At 48.0% G+C, this 21,494-nt stretch overlaps 2 protein-coding genes across 3 annotated transcripts; one reads left to right on the top strand and one right to left on the bottom strand.

The window, feature by feature from the left end:
- Positions 1-7,820: 7,820 nt before the first annotated feature.
- On the top strand, positions 7,821-13,965 carry LOC122367520 (6-pyruvoyl tetrahydrobiopterin synthase-like). The gene is made up of 5 exons (XM_043340655.1): positions 7,821-7,951; positions 10,386-10,540; positions 11,264-11,343; positions 11,635-11,773; positions 13,491-13,965. Exons 2-5 carry the CDS (start codon positions 10,443-10,445, stop codon positions 13,633-13,635), a joined length of 462 nt encoding a protein of 153 aa, XP_043196590.1. The 5' UTR covers positions 7,821-7,951; positions 10,386-10,442; the 3' UTR covers positions 13,636-13,965.
- On the bottom strand, positions 13,953-19,789 carry LOC122367519 (E2F-associated phosphoprotein-like). 2 transcript variants are annotated; one of them, XM_043340653.1, is made up of 7 exons: positions 19,524-19,789; positions 18,401-18,498; positions 17,825-17,913; positions 16,991-17,401; positions 16,546-16,720; positions 14,717-14,818; positions 13,953-14,550 (listed from the first exon to the last, which is right to left on the bottom strand). In XM_043340653.1, the coding sequence occupies exons 2-7, from the start codon at positions 18,484-18,486 to the stop codon at positions 14,280-14,282; spliced, it is 1,134 nt and encodes a 377-aa protein (XP_043196588.1). In that variant the 5' UTR covers positions 18,487-18,498; positions 19,524-19,789; the 3' UTR covers positions 13,953-14,279. The 2 variants fall into 2 exon arrangements, with proteins under 2 accessions (XP_043196588.1, XP_043196589.1); XM_043340654.1 differs by lacking the exon at positions 19,524-19,789 and adding an exon at positions 19,032-19,293.
- Between the last annotated feature and the right edge of the window lie 1,705 nt (positions 19,790-21,494).

Here is a 21,494-nt window from a genome sequence, read left to right as displayed (position 1 = left end):
GTGTTCTGGCTGGTTTTAGTTATGTTTTGTTGTGGCCAAGAAAACATAGGAAAACGCAATATGTAGATGCTGTGAGGTTAGATATTAATGTGTCTTAATAACGTGACATATTAAATGCGGCATGCAAATAATAAAATACGTGTCCTGGCAGGCCAGAGCAGTTCTATACCTACCTGCCTAAACCAACCAGCAAAAGGTTGCAAACTTTAGAGCAATATTGAGACTGTCTCAACTATTTCAGTTCACGAGCCTTCGATTATTTGTCAGAAAATGTTGCAGGTGGCAGTAGTCATTTGATCCCAAACGATCCCCATTTTCTCCTTTATGTTAAATGAATGAGACCCTTTTATAATGACTGCGACTTTCTACCAACTCCACCAGCAGCTGGGCGTTCAATGGACCATGAACATTGAACTGTTCGAGGAAGTACTCAACTTGCCCTCTAAAGTGATCATCTGTTAGCGCGAAGTGCCGGTGTCCTCAGCACTTCAGGCGTCCTCCAATCCCTTATTAACCTGCGCCGGGCCAGGGGGGGGGGGGGTTGAACACCCCTCCCCCTGCGGTTTTTCGCAGATATCTCGGCGCCGCCGTTTTTGGCGCATCTGTTCGTGCATCTTTTCCGCACATGCTGTGAAAATTTCAGACCCAGGTCGCCTTGGGTCAGGTCACCAGGTCACGCCAAGTGACCTCACCTCAGAAAAGATAAGAATGCTCGTCATATGCTACACCGACTGATCGATTGCCTTGAAACTTTCAGCGATTGATAAGAGCAGCATTATCTATAAAATGTATATCTCGGAATTTTGATATCGGTGACCTAAGGTCAGGTCACTTTTGCGGCCTCTCCATTATAAGTCAATGGGAGAAAGTTGAAAAGCGTCTGTTTTGCACGTAAGCTATTCTAGACACTCTCAAGCATCGAGATGTAGGTAAGATTGTCACACTGAACCGGAAAATGGCAACTGTGACCCCTCGTTATGTCCCCGAGGTCATCTCAGGTCACGAACAGAATCTAACAGTTTTTCGCTAATAACTTCTGATGGAGGCGTGCTAGAGCACTGAAAACGCCTTAGATGTGTTCGGCTCGACGTTGCAGATCGACTGATATGCAACATGACTTTTTCCGGTCAGGTCATGACCTTGACCTGAGGTCAAATCTGAGAACATTACCCAGAAAGGTCTGTAAAAGGGCTATCGAATGCGCTTTTCCGCGGCGCTGTAGCTCTATCGGTTCCCGATATAGCCGTCGGCAGTTTCCAAAATGTTGAAATAGTCAACATTTTATCTTTGGTGACCTCTGGTGACCTGACCTTTGACCTGACCCAAAAAATGACCGAGTTTTTTCGTCCTTATTTTGGACGTTCTTTCGATTGCCGCTTACCGGGTGTCGCTACGTGGCCAAGGAGCCGAGTTAGAAGGGGGTGTTCAGACACCCCCCCCCCTCCCCGGCCCGGCGCGGAATCTCGGAGGACTGGCCCGGCGCGGGTTAAGTCTTTATTCGCATAGTCCACACTCAATGCCACAGGCACAGCCCATGGCTTCGCCATGAGAAGCTTTTTACGATGTTGGAAAAGTCGCGTTTAACAAACTCGTAGATGCCTCCTTTTAGTTGCCTTGAGTTGCCATATTTTCATCATAGCTTACATTATTCAGAATTCGTAATTTTATCAGTCGATGAGCCTCCGTTCTATCTTTTCTCCAGTAGCCAATCACAGGTATACGGCCCTCCAGGTATTTAGTGGTTGGTTGCCACCATCACAATAAGCGATTTGCATTGATGAATACGTCTAATGGCTGTTGAAAACCATTGCCGAAGTGCGAACCCTCCTCTCATTTCTATTCAGTCATTTTACAGGAGTGTCTCTGTCATTGAAATTTATTACACCAAAAGCACATAGCTAACCAACCACTCATTTGCTGGAGGGCCGTACATACACGTACATAAGTGGGTATTTAAAGAAAGCATCGTTATGATGGGGAGCGGTCGGGGTATTATATAAAAACGTTAATGCCACGGGAAACGGTCGAACATATAGACTGATCAGTGATGGAGATCCATAACTGATCAATGTCAGGGTAATAGTGTCACTGTCTACTAAATCGAGCTATAATAATAACCAGTAAAACGCCCTTTGGGCGAAGAACGAGCGAGCGAGATAGTGAGCCCTGCACGTGCAGAAGGGCGAGAGGGTACTTCCAACGGGCTTGTGCAAAGCACCCTTCTAACCGGTCGCTAGCGGTGTGCCAATTTTGAACGCAATCGGCCCAGCCGTTCCTGAGATCTGGAAGCGGCATTCTGCACGTGCGCACGTGCAAACAGGGTCCAAAATGACTTTTGCACGGCACCCTACTAACCGGTCCCCAACCGTGTACCAAATTTGAGCGCAATCGGCCCAGCCGTTCTCGAGATCTGGGAGCGCCCCCTGGGCCCTGCACGTGCGCACGTGCAGTAGCACCCTAACCGCAACACATGGGAATGCATTGCCTGGTGGGTGCCTACCTGTATGCCAAGTTTCAGCGAAATCGCCCCAGTAATTACCGAGTTACTGAAATGGGAACAAATTTGGCACCTCTTTTTGTTGTATTTTGCACGTGCAGTGGGGGTCACTCACATAGATCAAGAGTATCCGACCTTTGGTAGAAGGGATGCAGCTACCCTAATGACCGCAAGACAATCGTTCAAGCCGCTGCTGAGATATGGGCCTCTCAAAATCATTACTTTTGCAAAACTGCTTGAACACCCTTGACTTACCACGTGGCACGTGCCACGACGGTCACTGAGATGTATCAAAAGTAGTCAATTACGGAGTAGAAGGGATGGGGCTACCCAGCAAAAAAGACCGCAGGCCAATCGGTCCAGCGGTTGCTGAGATATAAGCCTCTCAAAAGCGTTACAGGCCGGGCCGGGCCGGGCCGCTCATTACGAGCGAGCGAGCGCAGCGAGCGAAGTGAGTCTTTTCAATACCAGTAAAACGCCTTTTGGGCGAAGAACGAGCGAGCGAGATAGTGAGCCCTGCACGTGCAGAAGGGCGAGAGGGTACTTCCAACGAGCTTGTGCAAAGCACCCTTCTAACCGGTCGCTAGCGCTGTACCAAATTTGAACGCAATCGGCCCAGCCGTTCCTGAGATCTGGAAGCGGCATTCTGCACGTGCGCACGTGCAAACGGGGTCCAAAATGACTTTTGCACGGCACCCTACTAACCGGTCCCCAACCGTGTACCAAATTTGAGCGCAATCGGCCCAGCCGTTCTCGAGATCTGGAAACGCCCCCTGCACGTGCGCACGTGCAGTAGCACCCTAACCACAACACATGAGAATGCATTGCCTGGTGGGTGCCTACCTGTATGCCAAGTTTCAGCGAAATCGCCCCAGTAATTACCGAGTTACTGAAATGGGAACAAATTTGGCACCTCTTATTGTTGTATTTTGCACGTGCAGTGGGGGTCACTCACATAGATGAAGAGTATCCGACCTTTGGAAGAAGGGATGCAGCTACCCCATAAAAATGACCGCAAGACAATCGCTCAAGCCGCTGCTGAGCTACGGGCCTCTCAAAATCATTACTTTTGCAAAACTGCTTGAACACCCTTGACTTTTCACGTGGCACGTGCCACGGCGGTCACTGAGATGTATCAAAAGTAGTCAATTACGGGGTAGAAGGGATGGGGCTACCCAGCAAAAAAGACCGCAGGCCATTCGGTCCAGCAGTTGCTGAGATATAAGCCTCTCAAAAGCGTTACAGGCCGGGCCGGGCCGGGCCGGGCCGGGCCGGGCCGCTCATACTGAGATTTTTCCGTTATATTGAAAAGACTCGCTTCGCTCGCTGCGCTCGCTCGCTCGTAACCAGTAAAACGCCTTTTGGGCGAAGAACGAGCGAGCGAGATAGTGAGCCCTGCACGTGCGGAAGGACGAGAGGGTACTTCCAACGGGCTTGTGCAAAGCACCCTTCTAACCGGTCGCTAGCGGTGTGCCATATTTGAACACAATCGGCCCAGCCGTTCCTGAGATCTGGAAGCGGCATTCTGCACGTGCGCACGTGCAAAAGGGGTCCAAACTACTTTTGCACGGCACCCTACTAACTGGTCCCCAACCGTGTACCAAATTTGAGCGCAATCGGCCCAGCCGTTCTCGAGATCTGGGAGCGCCCCCTGGGCCCTGCACGTGCGCACGTGCAGTAGCACCCTAACCGCAACAAATGGGAATGCATTGCCTGGTGGGTGCCTACCTGTATGCCAAGTTTCAGCGAAATCGCCCCAGTAATTACCGAGTTATTGAAATGGGAACAAATTTTGCACCTCTTCTTTTTGCATTTTGCACGTGCAGTGGGGGTCCCTCACATAGATCAAGAATATCCGACCTTTGGTAGAAGGGATGCAGCTACCCTACAAAAATTACCGCAAGACAATCGCCCAAGCGGCTGCTGAGATATGGGCCTCTCAAAATCACTTCTTTTGCAAAACAGCTTGAACACCCTTGACTTTTCACGTGGCACGTGCCACGACGGTACTGAGATGTATCAAAAGTAGTCAATTACGGGGTAGAAGGAATGGGGCTACCCAGCAAAAAAGACCGCAGGCCAATCGGTCCAGCGGTTGCTGAGATATAAGCCTCTCAAAAGCGTTACAGGCCGGGCCGGGCCGGGCCGGGCCGCTCATGCTGAGATTTTTCCGTTATATTGAAAAGACTCACTTCGCTCGCTGCGCTCGCTCGCTCGTAATCATGTAGCGCAGCGCAACTGACAGAGACGTGTATTATGCTTTTTCGTTCTGCCGATAGATCAATTGCAGACATGTTCCTATACTGTATCTATACACCAATAATGCTTTACAATTCCAGTAATATACTGGGACGAGTAATTATCCACTATCCAGAGTCGATTTTTTATCGCTATTTTATCCATTTATCTGTAACCTTAACCTAATAGCCACTTTTAATTAACCAGAATAGAAAGGTTCTCCGGGTTATGATGAGTGTTGTTTGTTTATCGTTAGAGTAACCAAGACGACCAGCTTTAGCCTAGCATTGTTTGGCCAGTTCATGATGTCAAAACTCCCAGAAAGACAAATCGGTGCCCCGAAAGTCAGTCCTTTCGGTGTGGTCACCTACCTTTACACAACCACCTATATACCTACCTACATTCAAAACAGTTAACTATATTTTACACAATGAATATTGCTCTCACTCTTACGTGTACTACGGTTGATGTTCCATATATGCAACACGTGTCCTCATAAACCCAACACTGGCAAACATGAAACAACATCCATTGGTAGCCAATTCTATATAAGCTTCAGGCCACAGCCCATGGCTACGGCCAGACGTTACTCGGTGTTCCTGCGGCGGGCAAGGTGATGCTGTGGTGACTGGTGAGCAGACACAACTGTACTGTGGCGAGGTGCGGCGCGCAATATATCTACTATCTAGTAGGTACTACCCTATCTGGCGAGGTTAATGATGCAACAGAGTACGAGTATGATGACGATGAGGCGCACCCGGTCTTGCTATCATAAAGGTTATTTGGGGATAACGAATTAAAATGCGATACAGGTCGCTTCAGATGCAGAGACATGATTCCTCTAGATGAAAAACTCGAGAGCGCTTTTCTCATAAAAGTACAAAAGGTTTTAAATGGCTTATTTAACCCGCGCACCGACGGGGGGGGCGGATATCCGCCCCCCCCCTGAGGTTTTTCGCGAATAGCGGGAAAACCGCGGCGCGTAGCGCCGCGAAATTTGGTATGACTATTCCCTTATCAATTTTACACATGGTGTGCAAGTTTGAACCTCCTACCTTTCAAGGTCAGGTCACCAGGTCACTCTGAATGACCCAACCTCAAGTCACTTTTTTGCAACTTTGTCACCGTGCCAGAGCTACAGTAGATGTCGGAGGCCTTTGAAAGTCGCAGGATGTTATTAGGTCATTAGTAGCTACAATTTGTATATCTCGGAATTTTGATATCGGTGACCTAAGGTCAGGTCAATTTCGCGACCTCCCCATTATAAGTCAATGGGGGAAAAATCAACTCCCTGTTTTTACCACTAAAACGGGTCGGAATGGCCCCATATACCATACATGACTTCATATACGATCAACCTTCACTACCTTGAGGTCTGTTTTGCTGTTGGGCAGCTGTGAGGTCATGTGACGTCATCAAAGGTCACCAAAGGGTTTTGGCCAATAACTCCGTACAGGAACAAGATACAGACGCGTGGATGGTCTCATTGTGTTCAGCTCGTCAAGACGCATCGAACGATATACATGATGACCTCAAGGTCACGTGACCTGAGGTCAACCTTTGACCTTGACCTTTCGAGGTCAACATATATATCATTCGATGCGGATTGACGAGAGGATCACGATGATGCCCTTAGTTTGTTCCTATCTTGACTAGTTCGAAAGTTATTCGAGAAAAACTCTCTCCATATTTAGCGCCGCCATTTTGACTTTTTCGACCCCTGTGACGTCATCTTTGACCTGACCTGAAAATGACCTTAGTAAAAATTGTAGATCTTGACCGTGCGTATCCGATGCCGTTTACCGCTTGTCGCTATCTTGCTTCGTTCTCGAGATCTCAGGGGGGCGGTCATCCGCCCCCCCCCCCCCCCGTCGGTACTAAGTTGGCGCAGACCCCCGTCGGTGCGCGGGTTAAGTACAGATCAAAGTGTCGCCTGCCACGGCCACGGTCTGATTATAGACTTGCTGCCGAATTTATCCGTGGCCTGTAGGCTGTATTAGCCATAAGGTCAGGAAATATTGACGCAAAAGCAGGACTAAAGCTTACCACAAAACTTTCGGGACACCCTACAGTATTGAATTTAAAAAAAACCATCTCACCACAAATAGAAGTGGTTAGGTCGGTTGCCTCATGAACGACCCTCAGTGGGACCACGGTCTGCTGGTATTTATGTCTGGAGTCATTCCGAGAGCAGCGACCGACCAACGCTCGCCCGCTCGTGCCCGGCCCCCGTAACAGGACGACACAGGACGCCGTGTTTATTTACACAGTGGACGGGGCGGGTCCGGAGTGAAAACAGGTCGACGACAGAATCGGTGGGCTCTGTATGAGGGGCGGATTGACGGCCGTACATACGTCAGGCAGGACGTCCTGGTATGCTATGATTGGGGAGTGTATTGAAAGGATGTGAGCAATCAATGAATGAAAGAGTGGCAGCATTCAATGAATGAACGAATGGATGGATAAACGAATAGATTATTGAATGAATTAATGGATCACGACGTTTGAATGGAGACATTTAGAGCTGCGTACCAACTACCAAATGCATCAGTAGTGAGAGATTGAGAGATTTCTTGGGAATGAATATGATGAGGACAAGGTAATAAAACGGACGTGTAGGCCTTTGAACAAATAAACATACCTACCGACAAATTAGGTGGTTGACAGATCAGATGGCTCAACTCCGGAATCCGGATAACCATATATTTTTACAGTTGTACCACCCTCAGCAGTTGGTCAGAGTTTCAACCACTTACTCAGCTGGTGCAACAGTGACTCATTCTTAACTTTAAAAAAAATCATATCACTTGCCCATAGCCTGGTCATCTGACCTCGGGTGACCTGGGGCTACCAATTTATCACACTCAGTGGACAGCGGAAAATATTCGTGATAAGATACGCCAAATAGGTGGGGTTTGCGCAGCTTTTCTCAGCGATAAACAAAATACGGATTTTTAAACAACTTCGTCACAGGTTATGACAATCAACTCGTCTCGGCTACCGCAGCAAGACATGAGAAATAAGCCGCCTAGCGGGACATTACCTTCACTCTAACTTTACAAGCTACCTCATAGATGGCGGTGAGGTAGCCCTGCGGCCTGCGATCGATTGCCAGAAGTGCCACCCTCCAGAGTCTTGGAGAGCGCAGAGCGCGGCCAGAGGGGGTGGTGGTACACGTGCCAGCTCCCGCAGCAGACGGAGAAGGGAAACACTGAGGCAAGTGCAACTCGAAATACGTAAGCGAGAAAATAGAGAAGAGGGATGGAGGGAGAAGTCAGAAACATAGCCACTAACCACGAGTCCGAAGTTTGTTATTGTCTCTTCTCTGGTCATGCGATGACTCAGACTGCCATGCCTCAGGCTCACATAGTTCCATGAAGTTGGCATGAGATGGCGTCTGATGTGATTACCAGCGATAGGGGAAGTTCAGGGGCGTCGCCACGGATTTTTGAGTGGGGGGGTCGGGTTTCTAGTCTTCACCCGATGGGTAGGGTTTTTTTTTGCCACACTTCCCAGTTTTGTGCGTGCGTATGTGTGTGTGTGCGTGTGTAACAAATCGGCGCGCAGCGCCGCCAAATTTGGTATAACCTATTAGGTAGGTATACCTACCTACATCACTTGCGTAAAAATTATCACTGGTCAGGTCGCCATGTCAAGTTCAGTTATACGGTATACCTCCATAAAAACTTTCCCCTCTCGCCATTCTTGTAGCTTTTCTCCCATAACTTCGAAATTTGGTACACTGTATAGGTACCTAATGTATGGGGTTATACGTGTCAGCAATTCATGATTCTAACTGAGGATTTACATCTATGTATGATCTGAAGGCAGGTCAAATACGTCACCTCATCATTAGAAAATAATGAGAAATTAGAAAAAGCACGAATGCCTCCTGCTTTGAAAAAGTTCGTCAGAAACGCAAAATATCTTTGGAGCCATGACAAATCAGCTCATCATTGCCAGGGACAGGGTGCAACTTATGGCGAGTGATGACTCGAAAGGTCATTAGTGGAAATGTCCATCGATGGCCACCAGCATTTTTTTTTTTCTACAACTTTTGACGAAGACGCGGTAGATCGATGACAGCACCTGGAAGGTGTTCACTGTTCACTGTTCAGCTCAACAACACAGATCCATTCATATGCAGCAGGAGGTCCTTTTTCGATCAGGACATAACGTTGACCTGAGGTCGTTTTAACGTTAATTCTGAATGGTCAAATTTTAACTCATGTGACGCGTCTCAAAGAGATCAAGACGGTGGTGACAAGACAACATATGTACATACCATACAAATTCACGGAATCGAAAGTTATTGCAAAGCAGATGTTTCGGCAGAATCTGTCCAGTTAGCTGTTTGCCTTCTTATGGGCCAAACATAGACCTGAGATGAAATATAACGCGAAGCTAGCGAAAGAGCGTTAAAAGAGCTATCGAATAGTTTTCTGCTTCACTGTAGGTAGCCCTTCTATTGGTGGTTTCCCAGTCGCTAACGTATAACGTATACTAAACTAACGCTGAGGCATGCTTTCGACCCCTGATCGATCTACAGGTTTGCGGAAAAAAGAGCATGCTGCCCGTCACGAGAGAAAGCCGATGATACCCATTTACAAGTTTTCGGGTCATCTCAGGACTCAGGTCATCGCCAATATGTAGAGAAACTCGGGACCTGCTAGAACTTAACGAATGTAAGTTGTGATGGTTTTTCGAGGTTCTGATTACGAATGTTATCTTAGTTTTGAACGAAGATGATGACTCCATGCATTTGGGGTAGATCAGGTCAGACCGACCAGTGCCTAATAGTGGATGACCACCACCGATTGCTTCCTAGCATGTTATATGAATAAGCAACACAACTACTTCTTAAATGTTCAGATGGGCGCTAAGTTCAAAATCAGCTCCAAAAACTACCCTATCAATTAAAAGCACGTTATGAAAAAGTGAACTAAGGTCATCTTTATTTGAATCAGGGATATCGATTTATTTTAAGTAGGTGATTAACTCGAGCGCACCGGAAGTTTTGTTGCAATCGGCTCCTTTTTGCGCGACTTCTTTGCGAAAGCCCGAGACGGTTCCATCTGACTCCCTTTCCCCTACATGTGCACTGTACAGCTAGTTGTGACGGTAGCCATGGGGCTGAGGCTAGTTTGTAGTTTTGTAGTTAGGTACTGATCCGACGAATCGACTGCGACCATTTTTTTTTTTTAAACGATCAGACGAACGCTCGGGGCAGTTTTGGCGCGTCCAATCCTTTGAGGGATAAAAAGGTATACTAGGATGGGGGCTACTTAAAAGCATTGTTGTGCTGGTGTTCCCCGCCCACAGCTAATTGACCTTTAGGTAATTGGCTAATTGGCTTTAGGGAGCTCTTGAAGCGATTTTGAATCTGATATATTTGTTGGTGTTGCTGACGCCTGCTTCACTGACATAAAAGCTAAAAAAGCATACTCAGCATCGCAAAAAGTGGGGGGGTCGACACCCCCAGTTTTCAAGAGTGGGGGGGTCACGACCCCCCCCCCCCCGACCCCCCCGTCGGCGACGCCCCTGGGGAAGTTCCATACAATAACCTATTGGAAGCCGCCCGCAGGACTGGCGACCAGAGGGATTTAACCAGAACATGGGTGCTGAATGCTGATAGGTACGTACATTCCAGAGGCCTGTCATCTGGCGGAAGGGGAGGTACCGCCGAGGGGCCACGCCCGGCGCACCGATGGCCCCCGACCGACGGGCGGTGGGAGGCACCGGCGGGGTGCCCATCGGTTACATCACCAGGATCCAGAGCTTCAGCGCCTGTCATCGGCTGCACAGGTCAGTGAGCGGGGATTGCGCCCTCTGATAGCCGTGACAGGTTACAGGTCAGTGTGTGTTGGGGTCACCTTCCGACAGCGCCGCTCAGGCCAGCTGGAGGGATGAGATTGAGAGCCATGCGAAAGCACTGCTTAGATCTTCTGAGCCCTCCGGTAGCCCTGACAGGCCACAGGTCATTAGGGAACCTGCGACAGCGCTGATCATGTCAGTGGGAGGTGAATCGCGAGTTCCGGCACGCTTTTAGCATAAACATAACATATCGGTCAAATCATCACATCCGTTAGCTTACGTTCAGTTTTGTATATTGTATGTTATCGTGTCATGTCACTAAACGCACTATATATTGTATCCATACGAGACATAAATACCCATAAATGTGTGGCGATATCAGACGTACTAGCCCTTCCTGATTCGCCAGGCCGCCCTCCATTAACTGCGCCAGGGACGCCAGTGCTGTTTACTGTTCGGTGCACAGTGCATGAGACGGCGTTGCTATTAAGTTCGCGGAAGCTTGGCAAGTTCATGCCAATGCCCAGTGATTAGCTTTCGCTCTCGTGAGTGGGGGGAGGGGGAGGGGTTGCCAGTTGTCACACTCTCCAGTCTTAATATACCTACGTGCAGGGAAAACTGTGGCGCATAGCTTATACACCCCCTCCCCCCCTCATGGCGAGGTTGGCTGAGACCCCCACCAGCTGGCGAGGCTAAAATAAGTTTCTTTCACAGCGTGCACCTATCGGATGAAGAAAATAAGAAAATATTCGGAAAGTGTAACCACGTCAATGGACACGGTCACAATTACAGAGGTGAGAACGGTAAAATGTAATAAAGTGAACGGTAACGCAATTGTACGTGATATTCATATCTGGTTGTTTCTTTTTGTCATTTCACATTCATCGTCGATCGCTTGTAAGTTGTAGCTACAACACGCCATTTCGAGCAGAAAGTTAAGCGGCAAAGAAAGTCGAATTGATTGCACCCTACTGAAGTGATGACGCCCGGCTCATGGCTGATGATGCACCGACGATGCCCCATTGATGACGCCCATGTGGTGTCACCACCCCTTGGATGACGCCCGTTTGATGACGCGGTTACAGTGGAGGTCACGGCTCGAGGTCCGATCCACCCCCACACTGGCATGGTGGTCAACATCTCCGACATGAAGGTCTGGATCGAGAGGGCCATCATGGATGTCATGGACCACAGGAACATCGACAAGGACGTGCCGTACTTCAGGTGAGAACGGGTCGTACTTCAGGTGAGAACGGGTCGTACTTCAGGTGAGAACGGGTCGTTAGAACGTAGCACTTATTCACGTATCTCAAAATTCATTTTTTTTTCTCAAAGAATGTGAGAACTGCCCGCCTATACTAAATAATTGCTTAACATCGTACACCATTATAAGTGTTCTAAAAAAAAACGGCTGGCATAACACGTAGGTATGTCGATTTATGGACATCTAGCACGGTTCATTGCCGAGCCCCGGCCAAATCCATTTAAATACGATGCCAATTAAACAGCCCTGTCAGCTAGACCTAGATAATTACGATGTAATTGGCTATTTTACTGGACCAACTACCAAACAAGGAAGCCGATTATTACGAGCGAGCGAGCGCAGCGAGCGAAGTGAGTCTTTTCAATATAACGGAAAAATCTCAGTATGAGCGGCCCGGCCCGGCCCGGCCCGGCCCGGCCCGGCCTATAACGCTTTTGAGAGGCTTATATCTCAGCAACCGCTGGACCGATTAGCCTGCGGTCTTTTTTGCTGGGTAGCCCCATCCCTTCTAACCCGTAATTGACTACTTTTGATGCATCTCAGTGACCGTCGTGGCACGTGCCACGTGAAAAGTCAAGGGTGTTCAAGCTGTTTTGCAAAAGTAGTGATTTTGAGAGGCTCATATCTCAGCAGCCGCTTGGGCGATTGACTTGCGGTAATTTTTGTAGGGTAGCAGCATCCCTTCTACCTAAAATAGGATACTCTCGATGCATGTAGGGGTCACCCCCAGTGCACGTGCAAAATACAACAATAAGAGGTGCCAAAGTTGTTCCCATTTCAGTAACTCGGTAATTACTGGGGCGATTTCGCTGAAACTTGGCATACAGGTAGGCACCCACCAGGCAATGCATTCCCATGTGTTGCGGTTAGGGTGCTACTGCACGTGCGCACGTGCAGGGGGCGTTTCCAGATCTCGAGAACGGCTGGGCCGATTGCGCTCAAATTTGGTACACGGTTGGGGACCAGTTAGTAGGGTGCCGTGCAAAAGTCATTTTGGACCCCGTTTGCACGTGCGCACGTGCAGAATGCCGCTTCCAGATCTCAGGAACGGCTGGGCCGATTGCGTTCAAATTTGGCACACCGCTAGCGACCGGTTAGAAGGGTGCTTTGCGCAAGCCCGTTGGAGGCACCCTCTCGCTCTTCCGCACGTGCAGGGCTCACTATCTCGCTCGCTCGTTCTTCGCCCAAAAGGCGTTTTACTGGTGTAGGCAATCATTAATAAGCCGATTTACAAGGCGACATGGAGCGTCTTCATAAGTCCTCACAAAATCGCCTGGAAACCGATCCTTCGCAAAAATATTCGAGGGCGGCTGTGCTAATAATTGACCCAATTATAGCCTTTGCTATTTATTTAATTATTCACAACCACTTACCCCCTGCCAACGGGCAACGTAGCCTAGATTAGTTGCGTAGCCTAGATTAGCTACCTACAGCTTAGCCCCTAAGGCCAAAATGGAGCACACAACTGCTGTGTTGCATGAAGTAGTAAATGCACAAAGCAAACGGATTTTGCACTGTCCATCGGCCTCAACTCTAAAAATGCGCAGGAACTTTGAAATACCTATTCACTTACTGGCAAGTCTTACCACCGAGCTTGATGTGTTCGTGTGATGTGCCCATGTTTGATGTAGGTAATTTAATGAGTCTCCTTTCAACAAGTTGATGTTTTATCCACAGGGAAACTGTCTCAACGGCGGAGAACATTGCCGTCTTTATCTGGGAGAGCCTGCAGCCGTTCCTGCCCTCCGACGTCACGCTGTTCGAGGTCAAGCTGTTTGAAACCGACAAAAATATTGCCGTATTTCGCGGCGAATATCAGTGAGGTATACCCCAGCACAGGTACGGTGGTGAGCGAAATAATTATGGCGACACCTGCAGGACCAAGTCGACAGCGATTAGATGTGAGGATCTTTTATCTACGATAGCTGAAGTAACTATTTAGCTATCCTCAGGCGTGTATGCTTTTGTGTATAACTATGTGATAAAACTTGACTTAAGGGATATGACCAAGTCAGATATATTCGTGTTCTGCATTCATTTGCACAAATTTATTCCTTATTTTATTTATATAAATATTGATACAACGTTGAAGGCAGATCGTTTCAACGAATACGTTTGGGACCAATGATATAAATACAATTTGTGTCTTGTATGGTGTATTTTTATGATCTAATGCGACATTACACATATGTCTCATCACAGTTTCGCGCAGGGCGGGAAAATGAAGCAGTCCCACTCGGTCGCTTTACATTTTCAAAACATTCAAGCATCCACGTTTCGCAACGTTATTTTATAGGTTCGGGAACAGTTTTTACAAAAAAGCAGCATATATTTTCAAGTCTTCATTATTTCCACCTGCGACACAAGACAGACGGACACAACTGTAAATCAGTATACAAAACGAGGGCTACACCTGAAACGGGTACCGACAGAAAATCGGTCACAGATCATAACTCAACAATGACTTCACGAGTGACTCGCTATCACATTGAAGAAATGATACACCTCATCGCTATCATATACAGCCACCTCCGTTTTGCAAGTGGCGCATTTAACGGGATTGAAGAGTTCCTGAGAGTCAGCCGGCGAGGAGCGGTCGTCGGACTCTTTCTCGACTGCGCCACGCCGTCCTCGCCGCTTCGGCGGCTCTTTGAGACGATACCGGAGCGCCTGAGTCGAGTCCACCTCACAGTTGAAGACAAACATGGCGCGGTACTGATTACTGTATAGCTCGTGTCTGTGAAGAAAATGAAGGGACCGATCAGGGTCGACTAAAAAACTGAAAACACTTAGAAGAAAACAAATTCTTTCATTACACATAACGTTAGAGTTTGTAGTGAGCCAGAAGGATGAATTCATGATAGAATACAAATGAGATATGTGTTTGGAACGCGTTCGCTTACCTCTGACAATCGAGACACAGCATGGTCATACAGGCAGGACAGTTGAGCACCGCGTCACTGTGCGGCAGCTTAGTGGGCTTCGACTGTAGGTTTCCAGTTGAGCTGTCGGGAATGGTACGGTCAGAAAACTCCCCAGCATACAGTCGAGTTTGGCTTGGTGAAATCCCAGACTTGTTTACATGTCGGACTACAAAGCAATGGGCCACTAGCAGTATGAATGTTACGTTGCAAATGTTACGAAAGCAGGGCGAATGGCTTATCCGCGCCCTCTTCACCAACTCTGCTACCTCTCCTAAAAGCGTAAAGTATTTTCGTACTCGCAAAAATATGACGGTGCCAAACAGCCTGCTGCATATGGACGATCGACGGTCATCGTCCAGTAATCGTCCATATCCTAGCTTCATGAGATGATACAGAACCAAGAGACCTCGGACCCACAACCGAATAGCGTCTAATCACTATGTGGCGCAACACCTCTGCCGGGTTTTGCTCTCGCTTCTGGAGCATGGGCGGCAACTTTCACTTTTAGTACCGAGCGGTGGCGGTAGCCAGAACGCCGCCGGCCCCGTCGACCGACGGCTGATTGAATTCTGGATGAGGGCAAGGAGCGGTGCGCAAATGAAAGTCGGCTGCACAGAACAATGATTATTTGACATCGAAGATAAGTAACTGTTTGAAATATTGGTAAAAGTGATAAGCGTGGCAAGAAGGAAAACAAACGTTCACGGTAACCAAACCGAAAAAGAAGGCAGAGACACATTTCAGGGTAAAAATTCAGAAACGTTGAGTTCGAGTCGACCTTTCGGCTCATGTTCCATCAAATAAAACCTTGATCAAAATGCGTTCTCAGAGAGGAGATCGGGCTTATCAGAATCACGCAGCAGTTTGTAGCACAGGAACCATTGAATGACAGGCCATGGAGAGCCGAGCGATTACAGGACACCACAGTGCAACCACTGCAAGTGTCCAGACATTTGGGCGTGGTAACCGTGAATCAGTGCAGGGTTATTGTGACTCCAATGTGACTTCAACGTGCCTCATAATAGCGATGACGGTATGCAGCCAAAGTACCCTACGCATGAATTAAATGCCGATAACTTCAAAAAGATGAGTTATAATTGGGGGGTCAATCACTGGGTATATAACATATCTTTTCAGGCCAAAGAAGGTGGCAAAGCATGAACAGACCGGTAATCATTTCGCCATATACGATAGGTGTCGAATGCTTATATGATGATACGCTCAAATAGCGGAAGTAAGCGGACCCCAAGACTAACAAAAGTTCAGCCGTTGTCTGGTGAATACTGAGTACCACCCTGTACATCTTTACACCCTGTACATCTTTCCTTCAACACACATAATTTATCAAAGGCAGCCATTTAAATCGGCAACGTGTCTTTTTTAGCCCCTTTTGGTAAAATACGACTCTCAGAGTCATGGAATTAAAAACAGAGGCGAGACATTGGGCTCGCTCGACCACGACTGGTGCGCCGCAGACGCTGAGACCATTCCGCTGGAGCATGACTGTCCAGATGGGGCAGATCACCCAGCAATGGTCGAAAGAGGCCCACCCTCCACCGCCGTCAGAGTGAGGTGACCGCCTGTTCGGATATGCAAGGCAGTGCGAACTAGCATGCGGACGAATTGGTAACGGCGATAGGAAGGACGGATGGCAACATTCTAACCACAATTTTCCCAGCCTCCAAGAAGCTCTCGAACGCTTCCTAGGAGAGCATGCCCCTCCCGACAGGCTGTGCCCGCTGCCGGTGCCTATTTGGTCCACTATAAGCCTGTCAGCCGGCGCCTTCTGCCTATAAGCCGTTGCCTACCTGCCGGCGGCCGGCTGGTAGCGCCGCCGCTGCCGGTCCACCCACTGCTGGTCCCGCTCGTCCATCTCTGGGTCGTACAACAGCTGATCGTTGGACAGAACCGGCCGGCGGCGGCGGCGCCGCTCCGACCGCTTACTACCGGGGTCGGCCGCCGGCGCACCCGCCGCCCTGCCATCTGACGGGGAGATGACGAACAAGCAGTTAGAGCATCCGCCGCCAGGTAGTGGTAGGAAGAGGATTCAGTCAGCACACGAACACAAACCTCGGATTCGGAGTCTACCGGACGACGAAGATTGTACGTCGTCCGGCCAATGGCGTTCGAGGTCAGCGGGGGCTTGGCTGCGGTTATCGAACGGAATTGGCCGGACAATGTAGAATTTTACTCGCCCGAGGAGACTGCGAACGCGCCCTAGATAAAACAAAATAATAACGAATAAATACGCACCTGTAGGAGATTCTGAGTCCATCTTGGAATCGACGGTGGCTACTGTCGCCGTATCCGCTGGCGCACTCGGACTTTTGACGTCATCTCCCGGCTCAGAGTCGTCATCGGAATCAAAATACACATCGTCATAGTACTCCTGTTCCGGTTTCTCGTCCTCTTGTTTCTTCTCCCCTTGTTTCTTCTCTCCCTTGGAGGGGGTCTTGGCGCCGTTCGCCGACGCAGTACCGGCGGCCGGTGTGGCGGACGGCTGGGAAGTCTCAGCTGCTGAGTCTCCCCGGCTCTCCGCCGGAGCGGCCGGTAGGGAACGGTCGCTGACGAGCTGGGGCGCGAGGCGGCGGCAGTGCGCCACCATTGAGGCTGACAGCTCGGCGTTCACGGCCCGTTCGAACTCATCCTCAACCGCAACGGGCTCTGGAAGGTAGGAGATCAGTGTGAGAAAAGACTTAGAAAAAGAAACATTGAACATGCAGATGCGACGCATAAAGGGTAATAATCATTTGAACGTGAAAAATATAGATCCCAGCATTGGTGCGAGACACTGATGGGTACAAAGAAAAATCTGGATTCTGGGGAAACAAGAGAAACAAGTTAACATGAAGAGACCTGCGCCTACCTTCAGTCACCAGTTACAATTATATTGCAAGTTTTGAAAGTATTTCGTTTGATAGGGGATAAGGCACGCCCAAGTTTACAGAACGATTACCTACACTGACACTGGCCTAGTTTGACACTGAAATGAAAAATTACATGACAAATTAGTCATGAGAAAGGTAGATATTCTGCATGATAAAGGATGGAAGATATGAAAACAAGACAAAAGCAGGGCAAGCCTACTTTTGGCACCTCCTTGCTGCCTTGATCTGGGACGTTGCTTGTCCAGACGCTGAAGACGCTGCACAAGATCTTGAGAAAATTCATCATCACTGAAAAATAAAGTATTCCTGGTTATTGATGACAGTGCTACCTAGTCTTGGAGTAGGTAGTCTTTAAGTATAAAATCCAGCACAGTTTTACCAGTGTTGTGATTAAAACATTAGCTCAGCTTGTGCTTGTGACTGCATCTAGTCAGCAAAAATCAATTTTAGCTAATAATTCAAACAGATCAAAGGCATCCAAATTTCCCAAGCATCCATACCAACCAGCTGTGAGTTGTGACCATGACATTTTTATAAATTCCATCATAATGATGATAGTAATGAATGATAATGCTACTGATGGCAGTGATGCTGATGACTGTGATCCCATATAAATGGCAATAGTAGGTATCTGCCATTTTGCAGCACAGAACAGCAGGTGCCTTAAGTTAAAGCTTACCCCCAACCCATGGATAACTAACAAGTAATCCATGTAAGTAAGTAAGTAATCCATACCCAACCCACATAACTCATAGTAACCCAGCACCATGCTGACCTGTCATCACTATCAATTGGTCTCAGGTCACACTCTTGGTCACTGTCAAGCTCAAATATTTCGTCCAGTTTTTCAAGTGGCTCCATCTTGATCTCAACCTAAAAAAAGAACAAAATTAGATTATCAGCACTCAGCACTCACTCATGGTCATGTCTCACGACTCACACTCTTCTTCAACCTAAAGGCTAAAGGTTAAATAGTGATGGCACAGAAGCTTGTTTTAGGTTAACCAATAAACAATCATACTGTATAATTCAAAAGCAACTGCATGCTGATTGGCTGAGCTTAGCCTCTGAGATAGGTGGCTGCTTTTTCAGCATTCTTTTACAATGCACCAAATTCCTCTACAAGGTACTTTTTCCAGATCTAGAAATGGAATATTGATATTGCTAATTGCCTAGGGTGCTCGATGGGCTCCTGCTGGACTACGGTGAAAACAGGGCGCCTGGGGGATTTGATCAAGGTTTGTGAAATTCACACGTGACGTTTAGCATGTAGAAGGTAGAAGGAGGGGGAGAAGCTCCAAATGTCACATGATTAATATGCCCTCCGGTGCCCTGTTTTCACCGGCGTCCCTCCTGCTTTGTGCAGGAGCCCCATCAATTTGCCACTGCTCCTGATTTGTGCTTACCTATCTCAGCCCAAGCCAAATAACTGCTATTCCAAATCAAAACTCCATGTTAAAAGTGGTACCTATATTTCCTTTAAGCAGTGGGGGCATCAAGATTTCCAGCTTCCTCATAAGTCATATGTCATAACACGGGTAGGTAATGGTGGGGCAGGCAATAGCACCAATAGCACGGTGACTGTAAATAACCAATAGCTTTCTGTTGTAAGCAAACAAGGTTCATGCATTATTAGGGCCTGAAGTCAGTCTAGATTGGAATTTGTCCTTTTGACATTTTTGAATGATTTTGATTTCGTATCACCAATAAAATACGTTATATAATACAATCATGATCTGTGATGAGAAGCCAAGAATCAAGCTCAAGATGCCATTTGTTTAAGAAGCTCATGAACCATGATGCATGTCATTGTTGTTCATATTCGAATTCGATGCTAGTATTTCAATTTAATTAAGAAGAATATCAACATGAAAGCCCGAAATAAGTAAATATCTTACCAAAACTTCTTATCCCCTTGCTCTCCGCCCCCGCGCGCTCACTCAGGGGCTTGAAATGCAACACGCACGCCACAAACGTATCAAAACAATCCATTAAAAACGTTCCTGAACGGATAGGAGGAACTCGAGGATTCATGAAGCTAGGTCGCAAAAATGTTTGATATTCTCCTTAGAAAATGTTTAAAGAAAAAACTGAATGTTTAATTAATTTGCCCTGAATTTCTTCAAATTTTTATAGTTTTTTTTTTCACGATTTTCCTTCCCCAGCGCCTCTATCGGCAACTCATTGTACTATTAGTTCTCTTCAGATGAGCGCTGCGTGTCAGAAGGTCCCATAGATGATAGAAGGCAGGTCCTGTGCAAGGAAGGTAGCGACTAGGGAGTAGCGCATAGGCCATAGGTGGGGAATTGTGCCGCTCTATGGGTGCTCGGGCGCAGCAAATCCGCTGCACACGGCCGCCTCCCTAGCGGTGACCCCGACCTCCGCCGTCTGTTGCAGCTCCAAAGCCAAGTCGGCGTGGTTTTTGCCTTTGGAGAGCTCGAGTCGAGCACAGCACCCTTAGTCCAAAGGCCAGATTTACCAACAGAACACCTTTCCGTGCTTCTATCCTCAGGATACTGAAATCCTTCTCCTCCACGCCGCAACCCCCCTCCGGGCTGGACAGGCAACTTTATCTCATGCGGGCTGCTCCCTTGGAGCGGCACCGCTGCTCCTGAGGGAGCGCACCCCGTAGCCGGGTGCAGTGAGTGCCTTGGGGCTGGGTGGCCTGTCCTCTGGACGGGCTCAGCCCCGGCGACTCACTAGGGTGCCTGCCCAGACCAATGTCTCCCCCTAATTCCTATCATCCTTCCGGCTCTGCAATGGTCTTGTCGACCGAAAGGGCCTAACCCAACAAAACAAACAAACAAACCAACAGAAAAATAGCCACCTGCCGGAATTTTTTTTTGCCTTAAGACCACTTCACATACGCGTAAGTGCGCTGGGCACGTAAGCGGATAGGGCTTTACCGTTTACGCTCCGTATGTGAAGCGGTCGCGCCGGGCCGGTGCTCCGAGATTCCGCGCCGGGCCGGGGGGTCTAAACACCCCCCCCCCCTCCTTCTAACTCGGCTCCTGGGCCACGTAGAGACACGCGGTAAGCGGAAATAGAAAGAACGTCCAAAATAAGGACGAAAACACTTCAGTCATTTTTTGGGTCAGGTCAAAGGTTAGGTCACCAGAGGTCACCAAAGGAAAAGGTCATGCTGCATATCAGTCTATCCGCAACGTCGAGCCGAACACATCTAAGGCGTTTTCAGCTCTAGCACGCCTCTATCAGAAGTTATTATAGCGTGTGCAATTGTTATTATAGCGTGTGCAATGAAATGGTCGTGCATCAGCCTTTGCATAACCAACGCAAAATGTTTGCTCTGGAGGAAGATTTGTATTTTTCTCGACGTTACCTCTTCCTACCCTACCTATCGATGACCTAAGGTCAGGTCAATTGACAATTTTGTGACTCCTCCAATATAAGTCAATGGGAGAAAATTGAACTGCGCTTCTTATGGACGAAAGTCCAAAAGGTAGGTACCTAGGTAATAGGCATGTATGTAGGTATGTGCAATGTAGGTACATACAACACTCCCAAACACTCGGGAACAGGCAAGGGAAGCCGAAGGTGGGGTAAGACGGTCCAGCTGAGGTTTGAAGTCACATATCTTGCTGCCGATTAGGTCCTACAGTACATGACAAAAAGTCAAAATACAAAAAGTCAAAAAACAAAAAGTCAAAAGACAAAAATCAAAACGATAGAAGTAAAATGGCAAAAAGTCAAATCGGCTAAATGTCAGAAGACAAAAAGTCAGAAATAAAAAATCAAGTAAGCAAAAAGTAAAAAAAAACGCAAAAAGTCAAAAGCAAAAAGTCAAACCCGTAAGAAGTCAAATAATTGAAAGCCAAACACAAAAAAGTAAGCTTACAGTAAAATGCAAA

This window comes from Amphibalanus amphitrite, unplaced genomic scaffold, assembly GCF_019059575.1.
Source record: "Amphibalanus amphitrite isolate SeventyFive unplaced genomic scaffold, NRLGWU_Aamphi_draft 000875F_arrow, whole genome shotgun sequence".
Lineage (NCBI taxonomy): Eukaryota > Metazoa > Arthropoda > Thecostraca > Balanomorpha > Balanidae > Amphibalanus > Amphibalanus amphitrite.
Note: the sequence above shows the minus strand (reverse complement) of the source record. Positions and strands in the feature narration are given on the sequence as shown.